The sequence below is a fragment of the Coregonus clupeaformis genome, unplaced genomic scaffold (genome assembly GCF_020615455.1).
Source record: "Coregonus clupeaformis isolate EN_2021a unplaced genomic scaffold, ASM2061545v1 scaf2293, whole genome shotgun sequence".
NCBI classification, from domain to species: Eukaryota; Metazoa; Chordata; class Actinopteri; order Salmoniformes; family Salmonidae; genus Coregonus; species Coregonus clupeaformis.
Window position 1 is genome coordinate 23,075 of NW_025535747.1, and position 26,008 is coordinate 49,082.

At 43.6% G+C, this 26,008-nt stretch overlaps 1 protein-coding gene across 1 annotated transcript; it reads right to left on the minus strand.

The window, feature by feature from the left end:
* Nucleotides 1-2,962: 2,962 nt before the first annotated feature.
* Nucleotides 2,963-25,992, minus strand: s1pr2 (sphingosine-1-phosphate receptor 2). Its single transcript, XM_041879693.2, has 2 exons — nt 25,263-25,992; nt 2,963-6,416 (listed from the first exon to the last, which is right to left on the minus strand). The coding sequence occupies exon 2, from the start codon at nt 6,248-6,250 to the stop codon at nt 5,129-5,131; it is 1,122 nt and encodes a 373-aa protein (XP_041735627.2). The 5' UTR covers nt 6,251-6,416; nt 25,263-25,992; the 3' UTR covers nt 2,963-5,128.
* Between the last annotated feature and the right edge of the window lie 16 nt (nt 25,993-26,008).

The following is a 26,008-nucleotide window of genomic DNA, read 5'->3' on the forward strand; positions in this document are numbered from 1 at the left end:
ATTCCTCACTGTTCTCATGATCATTGCAACTCCACGAGGTGAGATCTTGCATGGAGCCCCAGGCAGAGGGAGATTGACAGTTCTTTTGTGTTTCTTCCATTTGCGAATAATCGCACCAACTATTGTCACCTTCTCACCAAGCTGCTTGGCGATGGTCTTGTAGTCCATTCCAGCCTTGTGTAGGTCTACAGTCTTGTCCCTGACATCATTGGAGAGCTCTTTGGTCTTGGCCATGGTGGAGAGTTTGGAATCTGATTGATTGATTGCTTCTGTGGACAGGTGTTTTTTATACAGGTAACAAACTGAGATTAGGAGCACTCCCTTTAAGAGTGTGCTCCTAATCTCAGCTCGTTACCTGTATAAAAGACACCTGGGAGCCAGAAATCTTTCTGATTGAGAAGGGGTCAAATACTTTCCCTCATTAAAATGCAAATCAATTTATAACATTTTTGACATGCGTTTTTCTGGATTTTTTTGTTGTTATTCTGTCTCTCACTGTTCAAATAAACCTACCATTAAAATTATAGACTGATCATTTCTTTGTCAGTGGGCAAACGTACAAAATCAGCAGGGGATCAAATACTTTTTCCCCTCACTGTAAATGTGATATATTAGTTTAGTATTTTTTTTATAAATGTGCAAACATTTCTAAAAAACCGTTTTTGCTTTGTCATTATGGGCTATTGTGTGTAGATTGATGAGTGGGGGAAAAGCTATTTAATCTATTTTAGAATACAGCTGTAAAATAACAAAATGTGGAAAAAGTCAAGGGGTCTGAATACTTTCCGAATGCACTGTATATGAAAATTTGATCAACTTGAAATTATAGTTTGTAAACTTGATCCACAAACAATGAATGCAATATCTACCATATAGAAACGGAATATATAAATATTGAATTTGAATATTCTTTAAAAATTGAATGCAAATCATGAAAAACTAGTTCAATTTATGAATTAAATGATTCCTTAGAATGAGGGACAGGTTGATTTATTAATATTTTACCTAAATAACTAATCACATGAAATAAATAATAATCTCCAGAAATTACTTAGTCAAAGCATCAAAATAACGAGGGCTTTACAACAATGGTGAAAACCTTTGGGTTTAAGTGGGTTAAAATATTCCTAGAAGTCACAGAGGGTGCACAGAGTGACATGCCAAAATGCTCAATTTTAGCACTTTAGCAAGTCTTTATTGATATAAAACAACATGTGTTCTATATTAAAGGACACTAAATTTAATATAAGAGGCTTTTTAAATGTAATATTGGTGCACAATTTCTACTTAAAATATCAAAGGGATGCAAAAGGGACTCATTTCTTGGAACCCAGTACACAATAGCAACATTGGGTCTATGGTCTAAAAACAAACCTACATTATTGCAAGTGTGTGCAGTAAAATGTAATTAAATTAATCACAGAACCATTGAGCACATAACATAAGCCAGCATCTCTTCATACTTATTTTGGGTTGGACAAATGGAACGAATAGATAGATTATATTGTTATTTGCATTATACAACCGAAAACAAAAGTATAAATTGAATGTGCAGAAATACAAAGTAGAATGATTTAAAAAAATATATATCACTATATTAATACTCATCATATAATACACATCATACTTATTATGATAGAAATTAGGACTGTGAATGAAAGTGAAATGCACAAGTAAAATTAAAAAGGCTGTTTCACCACAAGGTGGCACTATTTCATTACGGTTGATGTGCAGTGAAATTCTTGAGGCTGAGAGAATATGAGCTCCTTCGTATGTGTTTTTTTTGTAAGCTGACTCCAAGTGCCTGTATGTCTTAAACTCGGAAGTGTGCAGTCTTGTTTTTTACAATGTGGATGCCTGTTTGTGGGTGTGCATGTGGGGTGTGAGTGTGTTCATGTCTTTTTAAGCATATGCAGCTGTTTCAGTTGAGCTTTATGCACACAGGGTAACCCTTTATGCCTTTTGTGTTCTTCACCTACAGGTTTCTGGAGACTGATGTCATATCCTGCTGCTGAGGCTGGAAATTATTGGCCACGTTCCCAGCAGCGCAGGGTCATGGCTAGAAGGGATCCAGCTTTTGTCAAATTAACTTCAAAAGTTGAAATTTTTTGCATTTTACCTAACCCTAACCCGTTTCCTAACCTTAACCTAATTCTCCTAACCTGCTACGTTAATTATCCTAACCTGCTGCGTAAGTTCTCATAACCTGCTACAAAAAGTCAAATCTGACTTTAATTTGACAAATGCTGGATCCCTTCTAGCCATGACAGCAGCGCAGCCTCCTGGGACTGATTTAGCCAATGTTCCCACCCAGGAATCCTGGACGTCTGACAGCAACCAGGCCAGACTCTCTTTCAAGGCCACACTCTGTCAGCCTCTCCCGGGCCTTGGCCCAGAGTACGCCCCTGAGGCCTGCCAGGAACCTCTCCCTCCCAAGGCTGTCTCCAATCTTCATGGAGCTCCCAGAGAAACAGCCACTCTCTCTCCTAAATAACAATTTCTCAAAACTGCCTGCCACACCCCACTTTCTTTCTCTCCCTCCCTGACCTCTCGCCCCACCCCCACATGGTCACCCCTAACATTTCACACAACAAATGAACTCTTTCTCATGTAAGTCTGGAAGCAGTTAAAACCTTTCTGTTAGATGTGAAGGCCAAGGTTAACTGGGAAAGTTTAATGGCAACATTTGCATAGAGCTTTTTCATGTTGAAACAAGTATTTTTTAGACTTTGTTGGAGCATGTTTGGATTAAATATCAGTTTTCGATTACACCTCATGCAGCCATGTGGGATTTTGTAAGATGGCAATAGGCCTGGAAAGTGAAGCGTATCAGGACATGTGGATGGACAGTTAATTCAACCCCGTAAGCATTTTTCCACATACAATACATGCACAAATATGAACTATTGTGTGCACACATTCACTTGATTAAAAAAACACACACACACAAAACACATTGGATTCTTTTGATATTTAATTTATTTTATAAAAAGGAATGCATTTAAGAAAAAACAAATTATGTACCACTATTAGTGTTTAAGATGTACCGGTCTGACACAGGTAGCGTGCTACTGGACACACAAAGCTATTGCACACAAGACATTCCATACATGAACACAGTTCATACATACATACATACTGTACATACTTACATACATAGTTATTCATATATTTATAAAAATTATACAGGGTTAGGCAACACATGAATGAAGTGATAGGTATGTCTGCACAGCCTAAAACACATCTCTGTCTTTTAAAACCCGGGAGAGAGCAGGCAATCAGGCAATATGGAAGCTGCCAAAGTGCTTTCACTATTCCTACCGGTCTGGCCTAGCCTGGAATCTACATTTATATTCTCAGTTTATTGTGAAGTGAAACAATTGTGTAACAGAGCATAGCAGTTTGGATTCCAGGCTAGGGCTGGCTGTCTAACTAGCAGGCTGTAAAAACCTGCATGGAAATATGAAGAGGCGTGGCCAAGTGTGAGTGAGTGTGTGTCTGGACAAAGGCAGATGAGGTTAATCTTGAACAACAGGAACCGATTTATGAAACACAGGACTTCCTGTGGTTAGAGGAAGTAGAGCTTATTTAGGTGTCTAAGAGAATACCCCGCTCCCCTTGAAACTGGATCTTCTCTCGTTTATGGAGGGGCATTATTGGGATTGGGGAAGATGAAGACGTGTCTACTCCGGAATAATCCCATGTCTTCCTGTGTTGAACAGGACTGTACTGCTTTTCAACCATTCTACCTGGACTGGCTTGGTGGTGATGTTGCTGTTATTTGTTGTGGTCTGTTTTTAAGACATCACAGTGAGATTGACCTACCCTGTTTAATCCCACTCTCTGCACGTCAATGACAAGTCAATGATCAATAATACTGTCGAAAAATAGAGCGGTCTCGCTCCAAACACTTCATACTTACATTCAGGCCCATTCCCCTGGAGCAAGGCCCAATATTAACAGAAAGCACACTCTGCCACGGTGTTGCTACAACATCGTTATGACAACAGTCCTGTTGGTTATGGGCTGCTGGGTAGCTGTCATTGAGTGAAATTTATCAGTGCCTTCTCACTTCAGGAAATGTGTTTTCTGTTTGGGCCTTCCTCTTAGGAAACTTTAGTTACAAAAGACAACAGTAAAAGCGAGAGGGACAGATTAAAAAGTGGGCAGAGAGAGAGAGAGAGGGAAAGCATGTTAATGATCAAGCTGAACTTACTGGAGTACACCAATACACATTAGTTCTTACAAAGGAGTTAGAATGTCATGCAATATACGTAAGCAGAGTACTTTTGTTTTTGCAGTTAATCAAAGGGATCTATGCATGTTTTATATATGAGGATATATAGCCCTGGTTTAGAGGGGTACTTGTAAGGGTTTTGGCCTGCGTGGAGCGCAGTACTGAGTTGTGGACTAGTCACTGCCTGGGTGCCTCCCGTCTCTCTATATGAGCAATGGCCTATGAGTATTGTATGTATGGATACATATATAATTCACTCAGGGAGGCTTCTGTGGTTGAACCTTTCAAGAGGGTGACAGCATGAATAATCACACAATGCTTACATGTCTACAAAGTGCAATATTTGAAAGCTTTCCATTATCAGGGAGCTGTAAAACACCCCAACAACAACTCAGCATCACGATGATGTATTATTTAAATGGTGTCTGTGGATTTGGCTTTCAATAAGAGTCTCAACAAAGATTGTGACTTCACTCTGTGATAGTTGAGAGTCCCTAAGAAAAAAACTAAAACATTGTAAAAAAAAAAAAAAAAAAGTCTCAGCTACGATTGTGAATTCATTGCATAATAGTGAATTCACTCGAGGATGATTGTGTTATCACGCTCTTGTGGTGAATCGGTTGAATGCTGATTGTGAATTGACACAGGTATGACTGTAATGAGAGTCAACTATGTTGTGACATCTCTCCAGACAAACAGTCTTCTGTGTCACAGGTCTGGAGTGGGGATGGGGGTTGAGGGTTCACAGGTGTGCTTTCATCTTTAAGTCTCCTCACCTGCACACAGCCCCATCACACACACTATCCCTCTCACACACCCAGTCTCTCAGACACGCACGCACACAAACGCATTCACATTCAGAAACACACACTGTGTGATTATAGCATTGAGTCAGACACAGGTGGTGCACTCTGCCTGCATTATGGGTGTGGTCTGGTGTTCGTGTTTGTTGGTGCAGTGCTCCATAGAGCTGGAGCTCTTGAGGGGCACCAGGCATCGGTCGGTGGGGCGCCCGCTGGTCAGCAGCCCCCAGCAGCACAGCACACGGAGGAACTCTTTCCTCATGTCCTTGCTGCGTAGCGTGTAGATCAGCGGGTTGAGTGCTGAGTTAAGCGTGGCGATGCCGAAGAAGATGTCTGCCTTGGAGAGGACGGGGCAGTCCGGCCGGCGGCAGGAGGTGTCCAGGAGGAGGACAGTGAAGGCGGGCAGCCAGCACACGATGAAGACGCCCAGCACGATGGTGACTGTCTTCAGCAGGGCGTAGGCCGGAGAGTTGGTGGCCTCCTGGTGGCTGGAGCGCACGATCAGGTAGATGCGCACGTAAAGGATGCCGATAGAGAGCAGGATGATGCTGAAGATGGTGACCACGAACAGGATGTACTTCTTGGAGTAGAGAGGCAGCAAGGCTGAGCACTCAGGCAGGTTGTTGATGCAGTTCCAGCCAATAATAGGCAGGCCCCCCAGGAGGATGGAGGTGACCCAGCACGCCCCGATCAGCAGGAACATACGACACGTCCTGTTGGAGCCGTACACCTTGACCTTGGTGATGGCGATGTAGCGCTCGATGGCGATGGCCAGCAGGCTGAAGACGGAGGCGGCCAGCGCTATAAAGGCCGTGCCCTCCCGGATGAACCACTGCACCGGCACCAACTCAAAGGTCCTTGGCCCTGATAGGAAGATGTTGGCGATGTAGGCGGAGCCGGCCAGCAGGTCGGAGAAGGCTAGGTTCCCGATGAAGAAGAACATGGCGGAGTGAAACTTCTTGTTGCGGAATACGGCAATGAGCACTAGCAGGTTCTCCAGAATGATGATGCTGCAGATGATGACAAAGACGATGTTGAGGGAGCTGAGCTGGGCCTTCCCCTTCGTGCGCTCCTCCAGCTCCTCCGAGGTCATGTCCTTGGCAAACACATAGTGGGTATGGATCAGGGTCCGGTTGTAGTACTGGGAATACTTGCTCTTCATGGCAACGACGGGGTGGCAGAGCACGGTGGCTTTTCGGCAAAGAGTCATTCACACAGTGGTATGGTGGCGGTAGAGCTGGTCTGGGCCGATGGTCATTCTCTCAAGAGGAGACGTCTGGGAGACAGGGGCAGGACGCAGGGCAGGAAGGCTGAGGGAGAGACTGTGCCCGTCCCAGAATCACGTCTCAGTGGCCCAGGAAGCCTCGTTGGGTCACCTGCAGAGAAACAGAGAGACATGGTCAGGATTACTAACAGGGCACATAATGGACATCATCGGTGTGCATCGTGTGATTTTAACCAATTATGAGTAGGCATTGCCTACTAATTGTCTATTAATTGGTTGATGATGTCATTGGAAAAACTTTTTTTACTACAAAACATAGAAATGCACAATTTTCACATATGTTGAGGGTGGTGCTGGAGATAGTGAATATGAAGTTGAACATTTAAAACATTTCCCTTTAAAAACACATTTTAAAGAGGGAAAAGGGTTAATTCAAGTGTCAACTCATCTAGGGGAGACATACAGGAATGAGTTGGTCTGTGTTACAGTGAAATAGTTTATAAAAGGTCAGACTTGCTTAAGACACAAATCAGAGCAGTTATGTGTGACGTGTGTGTGACTGGTTCTTCCTGCCATAGTGCCTGCTTTGGCCTGTGGACCTGGCATCTGCCTTTAGGCACAACTCTCCCCTGAGCATTACACAGAGAGGACCGTGTGTGACCACATGTGCTGCTGCTGCTGCAAATACACTGTGTACTGTGTCCCTTTGCTACATCTCCAGCTAAACACCCACACAGGCAGACACTGTGTACTGCTCCTTTTGTCTGTGCAACAGGATTGGAATGGCAGTAGAGATAGTGTATTAGTTGAGCTTAGAGACTCCAGGGCAAGGTTTACGTCATCAGAATAACCTATCATGAAGAGTTACACTCTTTGACCAATCTGGAACTGTAATTCCTAGGAAATCAGTACGAGGAAAAATAGGAAACAGACATTTTTCTTCCAGAACAGTAGCCAAGATATTTCTGCAGACAGAGATCACCTGTAGGCTGTAGCCTCAGGACCTAATGCTCTGTCAGGTCAGAACAGATAGCAGCTAGGTCTGTCTGTCTACCGAGGATATTCCGCTCACCATTTCTAAGCACTTTGCTGTCAACACTCTGCTCCGTCACACCATTGTTGTCCGGACTGAGCAACATTTGTTTGTTCATTTGAATGATACAATTTAAATAATTAATTTCAAATCAAATGTATGCAAATAACACACACACACTTGTCCATAAAGAAAGCTTGGAATCAGTAGGCAAAAGTCAAAACAGCTATGAAAGCAAATGAGGGTCTGTTAAAACAAAAATAAAAGCTGTCCAGCAGTAAGGAGGTATAAAGAGGTTCTGGAAAGGTTCTGGAAAGCTAACTAGAATCTGAGCTGGTCTCTTAAATATATTGACGGTAATGAGATGCCTCTGGAGAGCAGCTCATAGTAACCTGATCCTGATGCTTCCACCACTCCCCTCCACTCTGCCTGCTACCCTTCCCTATTCTAAACAGTTTTACTGCTGGTTTGGGTAGCTAGCTAGGTAGTCTAACTGCCGTCCTATCTACTGGGCTGGGACAAACCTCAGTGAGGGTGAGAGAGGGACTGGGCTGGGGAGAGTGGAGAGTGCGGCGTGCCCATGTGGAATGGCATCTGGACACAAAGGCAGGAATCTGAGACATCTCTGTGACGCACACACACCCCCTCACCCACTCGTGCACACACACCCACAAAAACACACACTGATACCAGCACACACAGACCCCCACATATAAGCCGTCATGGAAGGCTTGAACGTCATGTGCCTGTACATGCACTGTACACAAGAATGAAATGTACTGAACATAGACCCTATACACTCTTTCACATACACACACCTAAGTGTATATACTCGACACACAGAGAGCTGAGGAGAGCAGCACACGAGTCCAGCTGCACACACAGCTGCTCTTGGCTACCAATAATAACCAGCATGCTCTGCTGTTTCCTCAAGCAGGAACAAAAGAACAATAGTCTCCTTCAGTGTGGAGGAGCTCTGCCTTTCAGCCTCAAAAACACATCCACACCAAGCCATGCTGGAGTCACTCCCTGCCGGGACAGACTACTGCCAATAGGGCCACTGCAACTGTATTAGCCGTTGGACGTGTGCTGATGTATGCCCATTTTATGCTGGGGTCAAAACCAATGTCCCCTCTGGTGATCAATAAAGTTGATTCAATTCAATTAATATATTCTTATTTCCTTATCAGAATCATAGCATCAGGTCTCCGCCCTTCCCCCGGTTTCCTGGGCCCATAATTAGAGAGAAATTAGGGCTTGAGGCAGAGTGGCTTTGCCAGCCGCACCAGTGTAATTACATTAGGTTACATTACTACTGCAGACGGTAATGATGTTGTTATTGGAGGAGTCAATATAAACCAGCTCTCTAAAAACTGCTGAGACTGAACAGAGCAAGAGGAGATGATGTGATGTTTTGGAAGGAGCTTCTTCCTTCCTCTCAGCTCATCTTTCAGTTAGTTCTCTTCAGTCAGGTTTCTAAGGAGAGTTTCCCGACTGTTTTCCGACTTTGCTCGTAGACGGCAGCTCAAGGCCCCGTCAGACGGTGCGTCACCGTGGAGACCTTGGCGTGTCCCACATGACATCTCTGATCAGGGGATTTGACAGCGTGCGAAACCTGATGGGCTGGTTTACCTGCAGTGCTGTTGTCTCGCCCCTGATCTGCCTGCCCTGTGCCACACAGGCCCAGACGTCTCCACGGCAACTAGCTGACAGACAGGACACGAGAGCAGCAGACTTCCTGCTCCACTGCTCTGTGCTCCTGCCCCTCACACAGCACGAGACAAAGCTGTGCACTGTGTTGACCCGTCATATGTCACTGTCATATCCCCGCTGCTGTAGCCATAACAGATAAACACATGCTTAGCACCAAGACCAAAACACACCTGCTACGATTCCTTCCTTCCATCCCTACCTTCAACAACAGGACGTGATGAGAGTGACTGAGATTTTCGATTACACTGAGGGGTAGGCCTAGATCCAAAGAGAGAACAAGTCTGTGTGCTATGTGAGATTTATGTGGTTCCATTGACAGGTTTTACCCTGGTGCAAGAACCTAAAGCCTCAGGCTTCTGTACTTCCATGGCTGAAGGCCCTACTCTAACCCACATTAGTGTTAAACGGTCTACTGCAGGACCAGGGGTCTCGGCCATACAGTTCAGGCTGGAGAATGGTGTCTCCATTGTGAGTGTGTAGAGTCTGTGTAGAGTGGAGAGAGAGAGAGAGAGATGGATAGATGGATGGATGGAAAGAGAGTGAGTGAGAGGAAATGAGAGGTAAAAGGCAGCAGCGAGAGACAGGAAGACAAGCACCAGACATATGTTTCTCAGGTGTCATTCAGACAGGAAATCAAAAAACGCTTCAGGGAGTACATTTGCATCGAGAGAGGAGCCGAAGACGCATCAACAAACGTGTATGCTCATGCTGCATAGCCTAGATATGGGGTCATTATCAAAGCTATGTAGTTTGTCACCATGTAGCATATCTAGTTTGTCTCGTATTGTTGTGTATTTAGTACGATATTCAAATGAGCCATGCTGAATATTCAGGAGTCTGAATAGTAAATATGTCCCGAAACCTTATCCTCTGCTTCCTCATGCTCGACTTGCTGGTGCATAGAGCCTGGTAACACTGTGCAACAAAGTGGGACTTGAAAGGGGTGTGGTTAAAATTGAGGGAGCGAGCCTGCTACAAGCTGTATTAGATGGGAAAATCGGCAATCAAAATAAATGTTCTCACTCATTGACCATATTATTTTTGGAAGCCCAATTGATTCTGAATTCGGTCATATACATTTTATATGTCAAAACTATTTCTAAGATGCGTACTTTCAGATTTTCCGAACTCACTTCCTTGGTTACATCACTTGCTTTACTCAATGTAGGAGGGAGGTTCTAAGGGTTATGCTAGATGATGATGGACGGAGAGATCAGCCAACTAAAACCAGCGGTTGTTTCTTCCGCTCCTGCCATAGACTTCCAGTCAAGTCCCGTTCTGAGGCGCTGTAAAACCAGACGGTTCGACAGAGAGCCGGCTGGTGGACAAAATTATCTGGGTCCACCCCCTTCAGGCCCAGCGGTCATGTGACCAACTGATGGCTCCCTGCTCTGCTCTCACAAAAGCCCCAGGTGGTGTTTTCCCTTTCCCAGCAACACCTGATAAGCCCCAATTAGCAGTGTGTCTGTGTGTGTGCCTGCTGCTCCCCTCCCAGGTAGCTGTTCCATTACCCACCTGCTAGGCTAAGTGTCACCTGCTGTCACTGCAGCACTTTCTCCTGCTGCAGGGGAAACCACTGAACCTAGACATCAGTGTTTGAGATAACTCAGACACAACAACGTCTTGTATAACTGCACTCAGTCACATGGACACATACATATACAGTACCCTGAGTGTTCAAAACATTAGGAACACTAATATTGAGTTGCACCCCCTTTTGTCCCCAGAACTGCCTCAGTTCGTCGGGTCATGGACTATAAAGTGTTGAAAGCATTCCACAGGGATGCTGACCCTTGTTGACTAACTTGTTTCAACTGGGCCCTCACTGTTTCCCGCGCCAATGAGCTCGGAACAGACACAGCTGTATTTGGGCAAGGGAGAAGTGTTCAGGTAGCCTATTTCATGACGTTTTCACTGGAGCTATGGGATCAGCAATATGTTGCTATTTCACACCTAGGCGCGGAGGTTACTTAAGCCTATCGAGAAGGAGAGTGTTGGAAAGATTTTTCAAATACAGTGAGGAACTATCATCATTCGCAATGGATGTACAACACTCTGTTGGCTTTCTGTGTGAGGTGACGAAAAAAATACTTTGAGAATCTCCGCAGCATGGTGGTGAGTTTAGACAATCAGAAATAGCCTACTATCAGACATCCCCAAATGGTAACTTTTATAGGCCTACATTTGCACACAGGCCAGGTACTTCTATACATGTTCAAAGGAAACAAACAAAGGGCAAACAAGTCACACAATGAAACAATGAATGCACACAAATTAGCGTGAAACAAAGAGCGTATTCTGGAGAGGGACGCGCCTATAGTGCGTTGTTGCCACACACCCATTCCCTTCTTGTGTAGACATTTTTAATTAGGGATGTCATTTATGATAATACGAGGCTGTAGTGTGTAGGCAACAACTACATTATTTTAGAAAGGCCTACAACAGGAAATGAATGTGAAACATCAACACTAGAACTGCCAAGACAGTCATTCTGACCATTTTCAGTTTTGTAATTTCAATAACCTAATTTCAATATAAACCTTAAACCTGACTTTTCCTAAATATGTGTATTTTACACTCTAGCAGTAACTTTCAGATAAATAACATAAGACAAAAACTTTGAGCATTTCATCCTGAAGGTCAACATGAAGGTCAACATGAAGGTCAACATGACCATATGCATATTTAACAGTAGAATAGCCAGGCCTCGAGGAGTACCAATAGCTACCAGTCTAATAAATCAATTAAACTAGAAAAACCTGGCCTCATTGGGCCCCCCGTCGTGCTAATGTAATTTGGTTGTGTTTATGAAGGTGTTAGGTAACAGAATACAAAATGTAAATACTTGAAAGAACATAACATTTCCATTAGTTTATGTTCCTGTAGGCTACATGTAAAACAAAACAACACACAGAATGGACCTCTGTAGGATGATATGGAAGAAGTGCTATTTGGTAAGCTCCTTGCTTCTTTGTCAATGCACGCTGTCAATGCAAATACCTATCGCCATGCTGTGAAATGAATCTTGCTGTGTTGCGTTAATAATGATATATCATTGATAAAGAAGCAAGGAGCTTACCAAATAGCACTTCTTCCATATCATCCTACAGAGGTCCATAATAATAATAATAATAATTATAGGTGTGAAATTAGATTCAATATAGTTTAGGTGTAGTTTGGACGGGCCAGGTGGGCAGGCAACTTGTCTTACAGTCTTGAAAAATACACTATCATCTTTTTTTAGTATTTACAGTCTGTGCACTTCTGGACAAATCAATACATTTTCTGACTGATTATCATTTGCATTTGGTGTACTGAGGTTTCTTATTACCTATTTTAACATAATAAATGCATTCATTTAGCAATTAATATTTATACAATTGAAATATCAACGGTCAAAATGACAATTTTCCTGTCATGCTAAGCATTCAATATGTAACAAGTACTTTTGGGTGTCAGAGAAAATGTATGGAGAAAAAAGTACATTATTTTCTTTAGGAATGTAGTGAAGTAAAAGTAAAAGTAGTCAAAAATATAACTAGTAAAGTAAAGTACAGAGGACAAGCCCTCCACAGCACAACGACTAAGCAGCCCCCGCAAGCCAGTCAGCCAAACACTGAGCTTAGCTTCACAGTCAGTCTGTAGTGTGACTGAATTTGCTGGTGATAGCAGGTGGCAGCAGTGTGTCTCTCTACATCCCTGAGCCCCAGGGCTCCATCCATGACATGAAGTGATTTCACAGCCATCACTGTAGCAACAGCAGCATTGATCGTCCTCAGCCAGTTCCCAGAGCAAGAGCGCGAGGCAGAAGCAGAGGCAGAGCATTCAAGTTCACAGAACCAGCAGGACCAGAGGGGGGGTTAAAAGCAGAAACCCTTTATTTGCACAGTCCATCTGTAGATGCTCTACAGACTATCAGTAACATTTAAACTAACTATCTACTAACTCTAACCCTAGCTTTAACCGTAACCTTAACCCTTATCCTAGCTAACCTTAAACTTCACCCTTAACCTAACCCTAACCCTTAGGGGGGTGACCAAGAACCCGATGGTCACTCTGACAGAGCTCCAGAGTTCCTCTGTGGAGATGGGAAAACCTTCCAGAAGGACAACCATCTCTGCAGCCCTCCACCAATCAAGCCTTTATGGTACAGTGGCCAGACAGAAGCCACTCCTCAGTAAAAGGCACATGACAGCCCACTTGGAGTTTGCCAAAAGGCACCTAAAGGACTCAGACCATGAGAAACAAAATTATCTGGTCTGATGAAACCAAGATTGAACTCTTTGACCTGAATGCCAAGTGTCACGTCTGGAGGAAACATGGCACCATCTCTACGGTGAAGCATGGTAGTGGAAGCATCATGCTGTGGGGATGTTTTTCAGTGGCAGGGACTGGGAGGCTAGTCAGGATCGAGGGAAAGATGAACGGAGCAAAGTACAGAGAGATCCTTGATGAAAACCTGCTCCAGAGCGCTCAGGATCTCAGACTGGGGCGAAGGTTCAACTTCCAACAGGACAACAACCCTATGCACACAGCCAAGACAACGCAGGAGTGGCTTCTGAACAAGTCTCTGAATCTCCTTGAGTGGCCCAGCCAGAGTCCGGACTTGAACCCGATCAAACATCTTTGGAGAGACCTGAGAATAGCTGTGCAGCGACGCTCCCCATCCAAACTGACAGAGCTTGAGAGGATCTGCAGAGAAGAATGGGAGAAACTCCCCAAATACAGGTGTGCCAAGCTTGTAGCGTCATACCCAAGAAGACTTGAGGCTGTAATCGCTGCCAAAGGTGCTTCAACAAAGTACTGAGTAAAGGGTCTGAATACTTATGTAAATGTGATATATCTAAAAACCTATTTTTGCTTTGTCATTATGGGGTACTGTGTGTAGATTGATGAGGGGAAAAAAGAATTCAATCAATTTTAGAATAAGGCTGTAACGTAACAAAATGTGGAAAAAGTCAAGGGGTCTGAATACTTTACAAATGCACTATAGATAGATAGGTTTTTGAGTTCCATATGCTGTCACAAACAACATTAACAACCCAATTGTGAGGCATACATAAAATAACACTAGCTGCTACATGAACCCAGGGTAAGTCGTCAGGGTATGAGTCATGCAGTTGGTTGGTGGTGGTGGTGGTGGTATCAGTGATGATCTGTGAGGCCCAGTGGCCTTCTTCCTGTCTGTTGTGATCTCCTCTACACAGCTCAGTGTTGACAGGCAGGCTGATAACACCCACAACCTCTCAGCCATGCAGCCAGGGATGAAACCCACAGCAGAAGATAAACACACACACAGCCGACACTGAAACGATACACAACAACACACAGTTTAACATGTCTGTCTGCTAGTGGACCGGACACACAGAGATACACAAAGACGCATACAAAATGCCAAAAGATCAATACTATCACTCACACAGACCCACCAGCATAATCTTATCTATATGCATCTTCTTTGACACTGACATTCACTACTGTTTAGAGCTCAACTTCCTAAACAAAGGAAATGGCTGTGGTGAAATCTTCACGAGCAGTCTCCGGACTTTGGACTAGAGAGTGAGAGGGAATCACTTGGTCTGTCTGTGATTTGACCTTCGACATACAGTACTGTAGCACTGGGCTTTGTGGAGCTGGCTACAGCGTGGGCTGACTGACTGTGGGGGAGTGAAACTCAGGCTCAAGAGAGAAGAGGCTCTGTTGTTGGAAGACATGCACTGTTCATATGACCGCCAGGCAGCTAAATGAAAAAAAACCAGAGGGGAAAGAGGGGGTGGTTTTGGGTAGAGAGGGTTGGGGGAGTGAGAGGAAGAGAGGCTGTTTCTGTGTCGATCTGTGACTTGTACTGTAGGAAGACTGCAATATCTCTAAGAGGAATTCCACAGGGGAACTTAGTGCACATTCGGAGAAAGATGAAAAAAAACATGCTGGATAAATATCTTTGTTGCTTGCTATGTGTAAACTTGCCAAACCATGTCCAAGACATACACATTCACATTTCTCTGGCTCTTTATTGTTTAGATTAGTTATAGTGAAATATTAGTCCAGTAATGATCATTGAGTCCATATTTACATTAATGCGTTATCACTGCATAGCTATAGTAGTACAGAGTCAGATAGGCATAACTTAAAGTGATGCAGAAAAAATAACATAAATATATTGTGTTACATACTGTGACTAGACATTCACTTGTTTTTTGTTACGTACAGAACTCTTATTTACAGAGATGCAGACTACTTCCCTGGAAAGGCACACATGTTTTTTAGCTTCAAAGATAGAATGTGTCTTCCTCTCCCCCTTGTCCGTATGGTGTGGGGATTTCATAATTCTGGGAGGTTCGTTAAAATCTTGCTGAAGCTGGCAGATTATTTAGGAAGTGTAAAAATAAAACAGAATGACGGGTAATCTTGTAATTAGGGATTAACCTTCCCCTCATTCGCAGATGACAGTTTGAGCACAGACTCTTTTGGGGGTCTAGTCTCTGTCTGTCTGCACAGTTCAGTCCAGTCAAAGTGCGCTCTCTCTCTCTCGTGGGTTTTTGGAGTGAGAGGAGAGGGAACAAAGGGACAAGTGAAGAGGGGCATCGTGCAGTGGAGCCCCCGGCAGCGGTTGGTAGCCCACATGATCGACAGCCCTCCCAATCTGCCCAACGGGAAGGGCAAGTCCTCAGAGGGGGTGGCACCTTTGAGGCAATTACTGTAATACATTCACCCTCAGACCATTCCTGTCAACCCGTCTCACAGGGCACAGTGCCAAATTATTCATATTCTTAAGTAGCACTTCTGCATATTTCTCTTTCATCCGGCACCCTGATTTAAAGGAACCACATTTCTCTCCCCTCTATCCGCGTGCCCCCTCCTCCTCTGGTATACTTTAAAAACTTACCACAGAGATCAAAGCACAAAGAGGTGATTAAAACCCCATCAGGAAGGTATTTAGATTTAGTACACATCTGGAGCAGACATGCTCTTATAGTTCCGTATTAAGGCCTCATTACTCCATATTCTATATAAAGGAACCACTCTCTGGTTTGAGGCTCTTCGTAAGTCTCATCAGCAGCACCATGCAGAAACTGTTTCAATTGGACACCCTGAGCTGTCTTAACGCCATAGGTTTTCAACATTCCTTTCACATGAAAATTACGCAAAATCCTGAGCAGTTATACGTTGCTCAAGAGATCACAGTAACTAGGTTTCCATCCAATTGGCGACAGAGTTTCATGCGACTAGTCTAACATCGGTATAAAGAAAATATGCAAATGTTCCCACCAGTGGTGTGTTTCAACCAAACGGACTTGTTGCGGATAAAAATCAGTGCGTGATGACATTTTTATTTGGTACAAGCAAAAAACAATCTAAAAGTTCAATGGATTTCTATTACATTTTCAACTCTACCGAGAGTTTTGTCACAATTTCTCTCTCTGGTTAAATAGCAAATGTTCCTACTCTAGTCTTGGCACGTGCACTCTAGCCAACAGCTCGCAGATACAGTGTGGGTAGGGTAGTCTACATGATGAGATTATTATTGATAAGAGAAAGAATATTTGTATTCAAGCATTGATCATCAATCATGTCACCAGAATAAGACCCTCAACATTTATTGGAAAGGAGCGTCAAGATCACTGTGCACTTTCACCACCCTGTGAAGTTCACCATAACTTATTTAATCTGTAGCCTAATAAACTGAATGGTTTCCCGAGTCGTAATGGGAGGACCACACACCATATCATCGCGTGACTCTGAGTTTACTTTGATATGATGGTTATTATATCAATATTTGCGCATAAAAGGTGTTTCCACCGCCATTTCTCGCATAATACATTTTACAGACACAAAAAGATCCCACCATGTGGAACGAACAAATGATCTGTCTGCATTTTAAAAAATTGTACCAAAACTTTCTGCTTCCATCATAGCTGTCGTGATTTATTTTGATAAGGTATGACTTTACTTGCATAAAACTGTGGATGGAAATGTGGTTAGTGTCACAAAGGAAGCGTGGTGGTAAAAGCTAACAGTATGCTAATGTTCTCACGACACTAAGACATGTACACACATCACTGGTAAACCACAGAGGCAAGGCTCGGTTGGATTTACACTCATCCGGGAGGTCTGCTTGTCTCCATCTAGCTCTGAAACTGAAATGAATGCCAGCGCAAGGCTCAGTAGAGTTCCAGCAGGACAAGTCAGTATCCTGGCTCACTCAGAGCAGTGGGGGGACCAAGGAGCTCTGTTCTGCTGTTGGACCTGAACATAATCGGTTGGTCTGGATCAGAACCCTTTAGTTTGGAACAATGTGTTCCATTATGGGTCAGATATCAGAAAAATACATGGTTGCCTAGAGAGAGAACACTCTCTACAAACATTCAACAAAGTTTTAGACAGATTGACATTTTCATAAAAATACTAACAAGAGCTAGCCAATGTGTCTCCTGAAAAACAACAAGGATATTTCAACATCCAGAGACCTCCCTGGCACTGACATATAAGAGCGCCAATCCCCCCTGAGACTGGACACAAACTGAAGTACGCATGTAACTTACAGTACACAGTAAAAGCAGACCACATACAGAGGCAGAGTGAGCTGTATGGAAACAACCCGAGAGGTTTGGGAGTTTGGGGGCTTTTGAGCCATGCTATGACTATTTCACTGCCTTGCAACCTCTGTAAAAGTCCCTTGATGGAACAGTTGTATACATATGTGTATATTTGTGTATGTATGGTGTAATATTGTGAGCAGGACTGACAGTACTCTGTCATGCTGTGGGCTGTAGCGATATGTTTGAGGGCAGGGAGGGAACGGCTACTTGCCTTTGACCGGGAGCAGAGAGATGATCTCACAAGAGTTACAACATTTGATCTGTTGTCACATTTAGTTGAGACAAACATCGTCCATTTCCAATTGATCTGCCAACTCCTATAAAGCATTCTGAACTGTTGCATGACCTCACTCCAGTTCAGTTACTTGTAGTGTAGTTTTTCTTTGTGCAGTTCACTTAAAATCCAATTTCAATATGTCAGTCAAGTAAATGAGACAACTCAATGCCAGTGCACTACAGAGTAAACAGTCATCCATCTATTTCTGAGGAAGTAGGCCAGCCAATACAGAGTCTGTCAGTCTGCCACATCCATCTTTATTCATAAATCACACATTAGAGCTGTATCTCCAATATGTTGTTAATGGGACAGACCTTCTCAGTAAGTGGGTGCAACACTGCTCTAAGAACTTTCATCTGAGCTGCTCCCACTTGAACAATCCTGAAAGGCCTGACTCCAATTCCTTGTCTCCCTCCTTCTCCCTGTGGGGGGTTGAAGAAGCACAGATTTTCTTCAGCTGCACAAACAAAGTCAGCTCAGAATAACAATGGCTGCCAGAAAAGAGGGGAGGAGGAGGGAGGGGGGTTCCAAACCACACATCTCCATGTGTACCTGCTCCAACATCACTGAAACATGACCACTGACTGGGATTGACCAGACACCAGGAAACCACAATCTGACCACATTGATTAACCGTACAGCTGTAGCAGGAGCTCTGAGCTTGTTCCACTCCCTCCCTACCATAAATCACAGTAGAATAGTGTTTGTACACTGTACAGTTTTCAAAGTGTTGTCGCCTTCTTCAAAAGCCACAAAACAAAAATGAAAATGTTGAGATGGTTTGTCATTGTTTCAAAAAGATCTGTAACACTTCTATGTGCCATGGATGAAAGATCCAATATTGCAATCCAATAACCTTTCTTAGCCTAATTACTTAGACTTGCAGAAAGTTTCTCTAAATATATGGGTGGTCCTCAGTGAAGTTAAAAATACTGTATGATACAGACATGCCTTTATCACAACTGTGCAGGATGATTTGAACCAAATCCCTTTAATGATATGTCAGGCATGCTGGTATGTTGGTGAGGATATTAGGGTGCGTAACCATGGATACTTTTATGGTTAAGTGATTAGAGAAGACGAGAGATGTAACATGACCTTTTAAAGCTGTTGGATTTGGGTAAGGAATTTAAACATCATCCTGGACTGAAATTGCCCAAACCTTTTCTCTCCTCCAAATGTCTGCTCAACTAAATATTTATAAAGTATTCCTAAGAGCACGTCTGACAGTGTGTTAGACAGATTATGTTTTGAAATAGTTTCATGTGTGTGTGTCTGTGTATGTGTGTGTGTGTGTGTGTGTAAGAGGTTGGGAATAGGGAAAAAGCAGAGCAGGCCATATATTTCCTGATCGAAGACACTCCCAGTTCTTGGCTGTGTATCAGAAAGCTACATGTTGTCGGCTGTTTGTTAAGGCTTGTACTTCTGCAGCCTGCGAACAGAAGGCACGTATTTTGCTACAGCTGCCACACCCAGGAAAAGTGTTTTTCAGGCAAGCAGAGATTCTCATTTGGGCAAAAGACCTTCCTCTCATTGACTTCTCCTTCCTCTCTCCCCGTGACCCGGAAACCGATATGTGGTCGAGGAGAGTGTCAATTCTTCAGTAGGCGAACGAAGGAGGCTGCTCCCCTCCTCCATTACCAACTTCGACAGAGGATGCACAAGGGTATCCACACCACAGGAGGTTGGTGGTACCTTAATTGGGGAGGACAGGCTCGTGGTAATGGCTGGAGCAGAATTTGTGGATTGGTATCAAATACATCAAACAGATGGTTTCCATGTGTTTGATGCCATTCCATTCGCTCCGTTCCAGCTGTTATTATGAGCCGTCCTCCCTCAGCAGCCTCCACTGGTCCTCACCGCAGAAGTGTTTTAATACCGACCACACCCCCTTTGAATCAGCTGTTGTTTTCTCGAAGGAGAAGAGCATGCACACATTTACAAACGATACGCTACTTATCCTTTTATCTATAACATGTCTAGCACAACTAACTACATTTGTTTTGATCACGTCACACATTTATTTTGGGATTCCACCCCTGTAAACGTAATTTGCCTGATGACACGCGAGTGGAGAAGGAGAGTCTAATTTAATTCAAGAACATTTGGTTCCTCTCCTTCCCCTCGATTACCTTTGACCTTTTTCAGAAAAAGGAGAGGAGAGGACGAAGGAGTTAGCAAAACCAGTTGAGAATCTCCCAAGGAAAGGCAAGGGGGAGCTCTTTCAGCTAAAGTCAGTCAGCCAGATGTCCCTGGCTCCACAGAGCAGCTCTATTAATTTAATTGAGGAAAGACCGGTCCGGCCCATAACCAAATGAGCAAACGCATTACACACATTGATTTGTATGATACATTTTTTGTCAGTGCTGCTGCTCTTATCTGGAAGTAGTGGAATGACACATGACCCATGACTGTTTCCTTTTACCCTGTCTGTACAAGTCAGAATGCTATTGGCTATTTGGCAGGCATCCGTTGTTCCCTTCTCTGATCTTTCCGATGTTTGTACTCCTTTAGAAATGGCTGAAGTAAAAGTGGTTGTGTGTAGTAGACAACAAAAGAGGCTTCAGCGTCCCCAAGGAAAAAGCCTTCTCACAGCTTCGTATTAGCGGCCTCTCTCTCCCAGGCCGCAGCTGAAACCTGAGCATCCTTCAGGGACGACCCCACCCACACCCTGACACATCTGCCTCCGACTTCAACCCCCATGTGACCCAGCTCCCAGCCTGGCCCAAAAATAATCCCACACGTCCAGTTCCCACTGCTGAATTCTCGTTCATTTATTTATCCATCCGTTTACTTTCTACATCGGTTTATTTATTCGCCCATTGATTTGACTTGCATTTCTCACGCACTACTTCTCCTCACAGTCTTCCTCCATTCAATAGGCTTTGGTTATATTACATTGGTGACCCTGAGGCTCATGGGGGGTGTTCAGTTCATGAGGGATGAACTGGTGACTGAGCAGGGCAGGGGCCTTGGTGGGTAACAGCACCCAGAGAACTCCTGACCCCAACACGATGATGTCATGATCTGCTGGATTTAACCAGAGAGCAGTCTGACATCATGGAGTTTACAGTCACTCTATATGGACTGATAAGCCCAAAAACATGTGTCAGAGCCAGAGATCCTATGAATCCCTTTAAATCTATTTTTAGTTTTTAACAGTAAGTCTGCCTGGTTACACTGTGTGGATGCTGCTGTCATGTCTGTCTGGTTGACTGCTGGTGTGTTGGAGCTGTTAACAGCAGCACCCCAGGACTCTGTCACTTGGGCCAGAGATGAGAGTGTGTGAAGGGAACGTGTGTGAAGAGGGTTGTCAGCGGTGGCGGGTTTTGTTCTAGTGTAATGAGCCGTGAGGTCACATGGTCCCAATGCAGACGGCCAGCCGCCTGGATCAGGTTCTATCTCCAGCCTGTTGGCTGGCCGGCCGCCGATCAGAACCCACTACCCTGGCGTTACAAGCGCCATGCTCTACCAATTGAGCTACAGAGGACCACAATCCATGTCTCAATTGTCTCAAGGCTTACATATTATTGTTTAACCTGTCTCCTCCCATTCATCTACACTGATTGAAGTGGATTTAACAAGTGACATCAATAAGGGATCATAAGCTTTCACCTGGATTCACCTGGTCAGTCTATGTCATGGAAAGAGCAGGTGTTCTTAATGTTTTGTATACTCAGTGTATGTACCGGCTTCCTCCCCCTCTCCCGCCTACCACCCCTCTCAATTGATGTTATCAAGGAGAAATGTTTGCTCGTCTTTATTTGGTGTTCTGTGTCTGTAGTGGCTCCCATGTGCATTTGAGCATTCAGTTAGTTTAGCACTCTGTTGCCATTGGTTAGGCATGAGCTAATGTCATCAGGAGCTTTTAACATTTTAGAGAGGCTTTCAGCTTAATGACCAGCACACTGAAGAGAGTGAGCTGAGGAGAGAGAGAGAGAGAAAGAGAGAGAGAGAGTGTGCAGCTTAAGCTCCACCCTCTTCAACATATATATCAACGAATTGGCGAGGGCACTAGAACAGTCTGCAGCACCCGGCCTCACCCTACTAGAATCTGAAGTCAAATGTCTACTGTTTGCTGATGATCAGGTGCTTCTGTCCCCAACCAAGGAGGGCCTACAGCAGCACCTTGGTCTTCTGCACAGATTATGTCAGACCTGGGCCCTGACAGTAAATCTCAGTAAGACAAAAATAATGGTGTTCCAAAAAAGGTCCAGTTGCCAGGACCATAAAATCCATCTAGACACCGTTGCCCTAGAGCACATAAAAAACGATAGATACCTCGGCTTAAACATCAGCGCCACAGGTAACTTCCACAAGGCTTTGAATTATCTGAAGAAGGGCCTTCTATGCCATCAAAAGGATCATAAAATTCGACATACCAATTAGGATCTGGCTAAAAATATTTAAATCAGTTATAGAACCCATTGCCCTTTATGGTTGTGAGGTCTGGGGTCCGCTCACCAACCAAGAATTCACAAAATGGGACAAACACCAAATTAGATCAAAATCCCTGTGTAAAAAAAACAGAGCAGAATTAGGCCGATACCCGCTAATGATCAAAATCCAGAAAAGAGCTGTTAAATTCTATAACCACCTAAAAGGAAGCGATTCCCAAACCTTCCATAAGAAAGCCATCACCTACAGAGAGATGAACCTGGAGAAGAGTCCCCTAAGCATGCTGGTCCTGGGGCTCTGTTCACAAACACAAACAGACCCCACAGAGCCCCAGGACAGCAACACAATTAGACCCAACCAAATAATGAGAAAACTAAAAGATAATTACTTGACACATTGGAAAGAACTTACAAAAAAAATAGAGCAAACTAGAATGCTATTTGGCCCTAAACAGAGAGTACACAGTGGCAGAATACCTGACCACTGTGACTGACCCAAACTTAAGGAAATCTTTGACTATGTACAGACTCAGTGAGCATAGCCTTGCTATTGAGAAAGGCTGCCGTAGGCAGACCAGGCTCTCAAGAGAAGACAGGCTATGTGCACACTGCCCACAAAATGAGGTGGAAACTGAGCTGCACTTCCTAACTTCCTGCCAAATGTATAATAATAAATAATATGCCATTTAGCAGACGCTTTTATCCAAAGCGACTTACAGTCATGTGCGCATACATGTTTACGTATGGGTGGTCCCAGGGATGGAACCCACTACCCTGGCGTTACAAGCGCCATGCTCTACCAATTGAGCTACAGAGACCATATTAGAGACACATACTTCCCTCAGATTACAAAGACCCACAAATAATTCGAAAAAAAATCCAATTTGGATAAACTCCCATATCTATTGGGTGAAATACCACAGTGTGCAATCACAGCAGCAATATTTGTGACCTGTTGCCACAAGAAAAGGGCAACCAGTGAAGAACAAACACCATTGTAAATACAACCTATATTTGTTTATTTATTTTCCTTTTTGTACTTTAACTATTTGCACATAATTACAACACTGTATATAGACATAATGACACTTGAAATGTCTTTATTATTTTTGAACTTTTGTGAGTGTGAGTGAGTGAGTGAGTGAGTGAGTGAGAGAGAGAGAGAATGATGGATGGGTGTTTTTAATCAGGGTAATAAACACTAGTTCCTCCTCCTTATCAGCTTATCTCTGTGTTTCTCTTACCCATGACTAGATTACCGACACCCTCATTCTGTGTGGGGGTGTCTGTGTAAGGTGTTTTTGCATAATGCTATTCTTTCACAGAGCAGAGACGTGCAGGGTGCGTTATGCATTTAATTGTAATTGTGACCCAAAACTGTGCTCCTAACAAACACCATTTCATTCATCTTGGCCAAGGTGCAGAATGGGTCATAAACACACCATAATAGACAACACGACACTGACCTCAATCCAGACAACCCAGACAATTGTGACATATCCTGTTCCACACATCTTAATCCACATATGCAACACACTAAACTGTTATGTCAAGCAGTGTCAGAGGAAGGCCCTAAAAATTGTCTAAGACTCCAGCCACCCAAGCGGTACCGATGCACCAAGTATGGAACCAAAAGGACCCCAAACAGCTTCTACCCCCAAGCCATAAGCCTGCTAAATAATATATACTATCTGCACTGCACCTTTTGCACTTTCTTTTGACTCATCACATATGCTGCTGCTACTGTTTATTATCTATCCTGTTGCCTAGTCACTTTACCCCTACCTATATCTACATATCTACCTCAATTACCTCGTACCCCTGCACATCGACTCTGTACTGATACCCCGTTTATATAGCCAAGTTATCGTTACTCATTGTGTATTTTACAGTATGACAATGAGACTTAGGCTGCCAACTATAAATAGGTTTCTATAGCCTAATGTAATGGTTTGTGAAAGTGTGAGGCAAGTAGGTCAGAGCTTTTACAATAGAATTATGAACAGTTTCTTTATCTTTTAAGATGGAACTGAACAGTGTTGCTAAAAAATACATTAGTCTTTATTAATTTTGGAACACTTAAAAACATGTTAGAATGGAAATTAGGTGTAATCGACCAGGCACTGTGGACCCCGAACCCGCGGACGCCCACCAAGCAGCTCCGCTCCGGTGAGATGGTATAATGGAGCCTTTTGTCTTATCAATACATCCTTTCAGGACAATGCGTCCTTTACAGTGACGGATGAGCGGACCTCGACAACACCCGAGGGGGTAACAGCGGATCTTGCAACGGCTACAAGACGTATAGGAGCCCCCCATGCGAGGCTAGAGCCAGGGGAGCACACCCCACCCCTCGACAAACTACGATACACATAGCGCAGCAGTGAATCCGCCAGCAGCGGGCACGGTGGCTTGTTAATATTTAATGGATAATTTTACTCATTAAACACAGCGTTCCAAAACATCTGTCATTATAGGAGAATAAAAACAATACATTTATTGACGGATAATTTTCTGGATGTTTGATTAACCATATAATTTACAACCATGAGAAACACTGATAAGGCATCACCCAAGACACCCATAAGCTTCTCTTAGAATTTGTGTGTGGTTCCCTTTTATACTATCTACTGTGTATATATTAGATAACCTCTCAACACGTTTGACTGCATCCTGATAATCATTCATGCTGCCCAATTCTAATACCATTAAGGTTACTAAAACTATCATGTGTGATTAGATGTCAGTCGGTTGCCAATAAATAAGTGCAATTGGTCTTTGGGTAGTCTAATATAAAATAATAGGCTATGTTTTCCCAAAGTAGGCGCTGTTCATAACCGCCCTCGTGTGTTGCAGACTCGCTTCACATTGTTCGTTGATTGATAGTTTCTTTGTTTTTCAACGACAGCACGTGTAGAGTGTACACTCGCCACAATTGTACAATTTAGCTAGTAGGTTTATGGATAAAACCACTTACCCCATGTGCGAAGTCGGCGGGTGCAGCAAAACCAAAGTAGGCCTATGTAGTTGTGGTTGTTGTCGACAAAGTTTTATCGTGTGGCTATCTATCTCCAAATCAAATGCCTTTTCAAAAAGTTCACTTGATTTGTGAGCGCGGTCTTCTTCTGGGTCGAGGGCAATGAGGACAATCAAAAGTTCCGATGACGACTGGACAGTGTTGCTTGTCTAGTCATTGGTAAATCCATAGCTGGAACAACCGCCTAAAAAAATCCGAAATCAAATTATATACTGCGAAGACTGAATGATTCCCAATACAAAAGATTTTAAAGACAATGCGTAAGACTTTTCGTTAGGCTCATACTCTATTCCCAGTGTCCGTGTGATTGTCCCTTCTCCAACTCTGAGAACAACAGCTCCACGGGCTATGCAACTACAGGGAGGCGCGCGCACATTACGCGCCGGTCACACACACATTACCCCACTCAAAACCACTGTAGAAAAACGTCCTACTACAGAATATGAACGAACACCATTCCCATTTGCGGGCTAATGGTTTTCACTTAGAATGTTCAGATGAATCCTCTACCTTTATTCATAGTCACTAATTAGATTTACAGGATTTGTGCATTGTGAATTTTTCTCTCTCTCCAGTGTACAAATGAAGTCCAGATGTTTTCGTCCTTAATGTTCCACCACCTCACTTCCGGAGCCCTCGCGCTCCCTGGATGAACGTGAGTCCAGTGCTTCTCTAAATCTAAACTA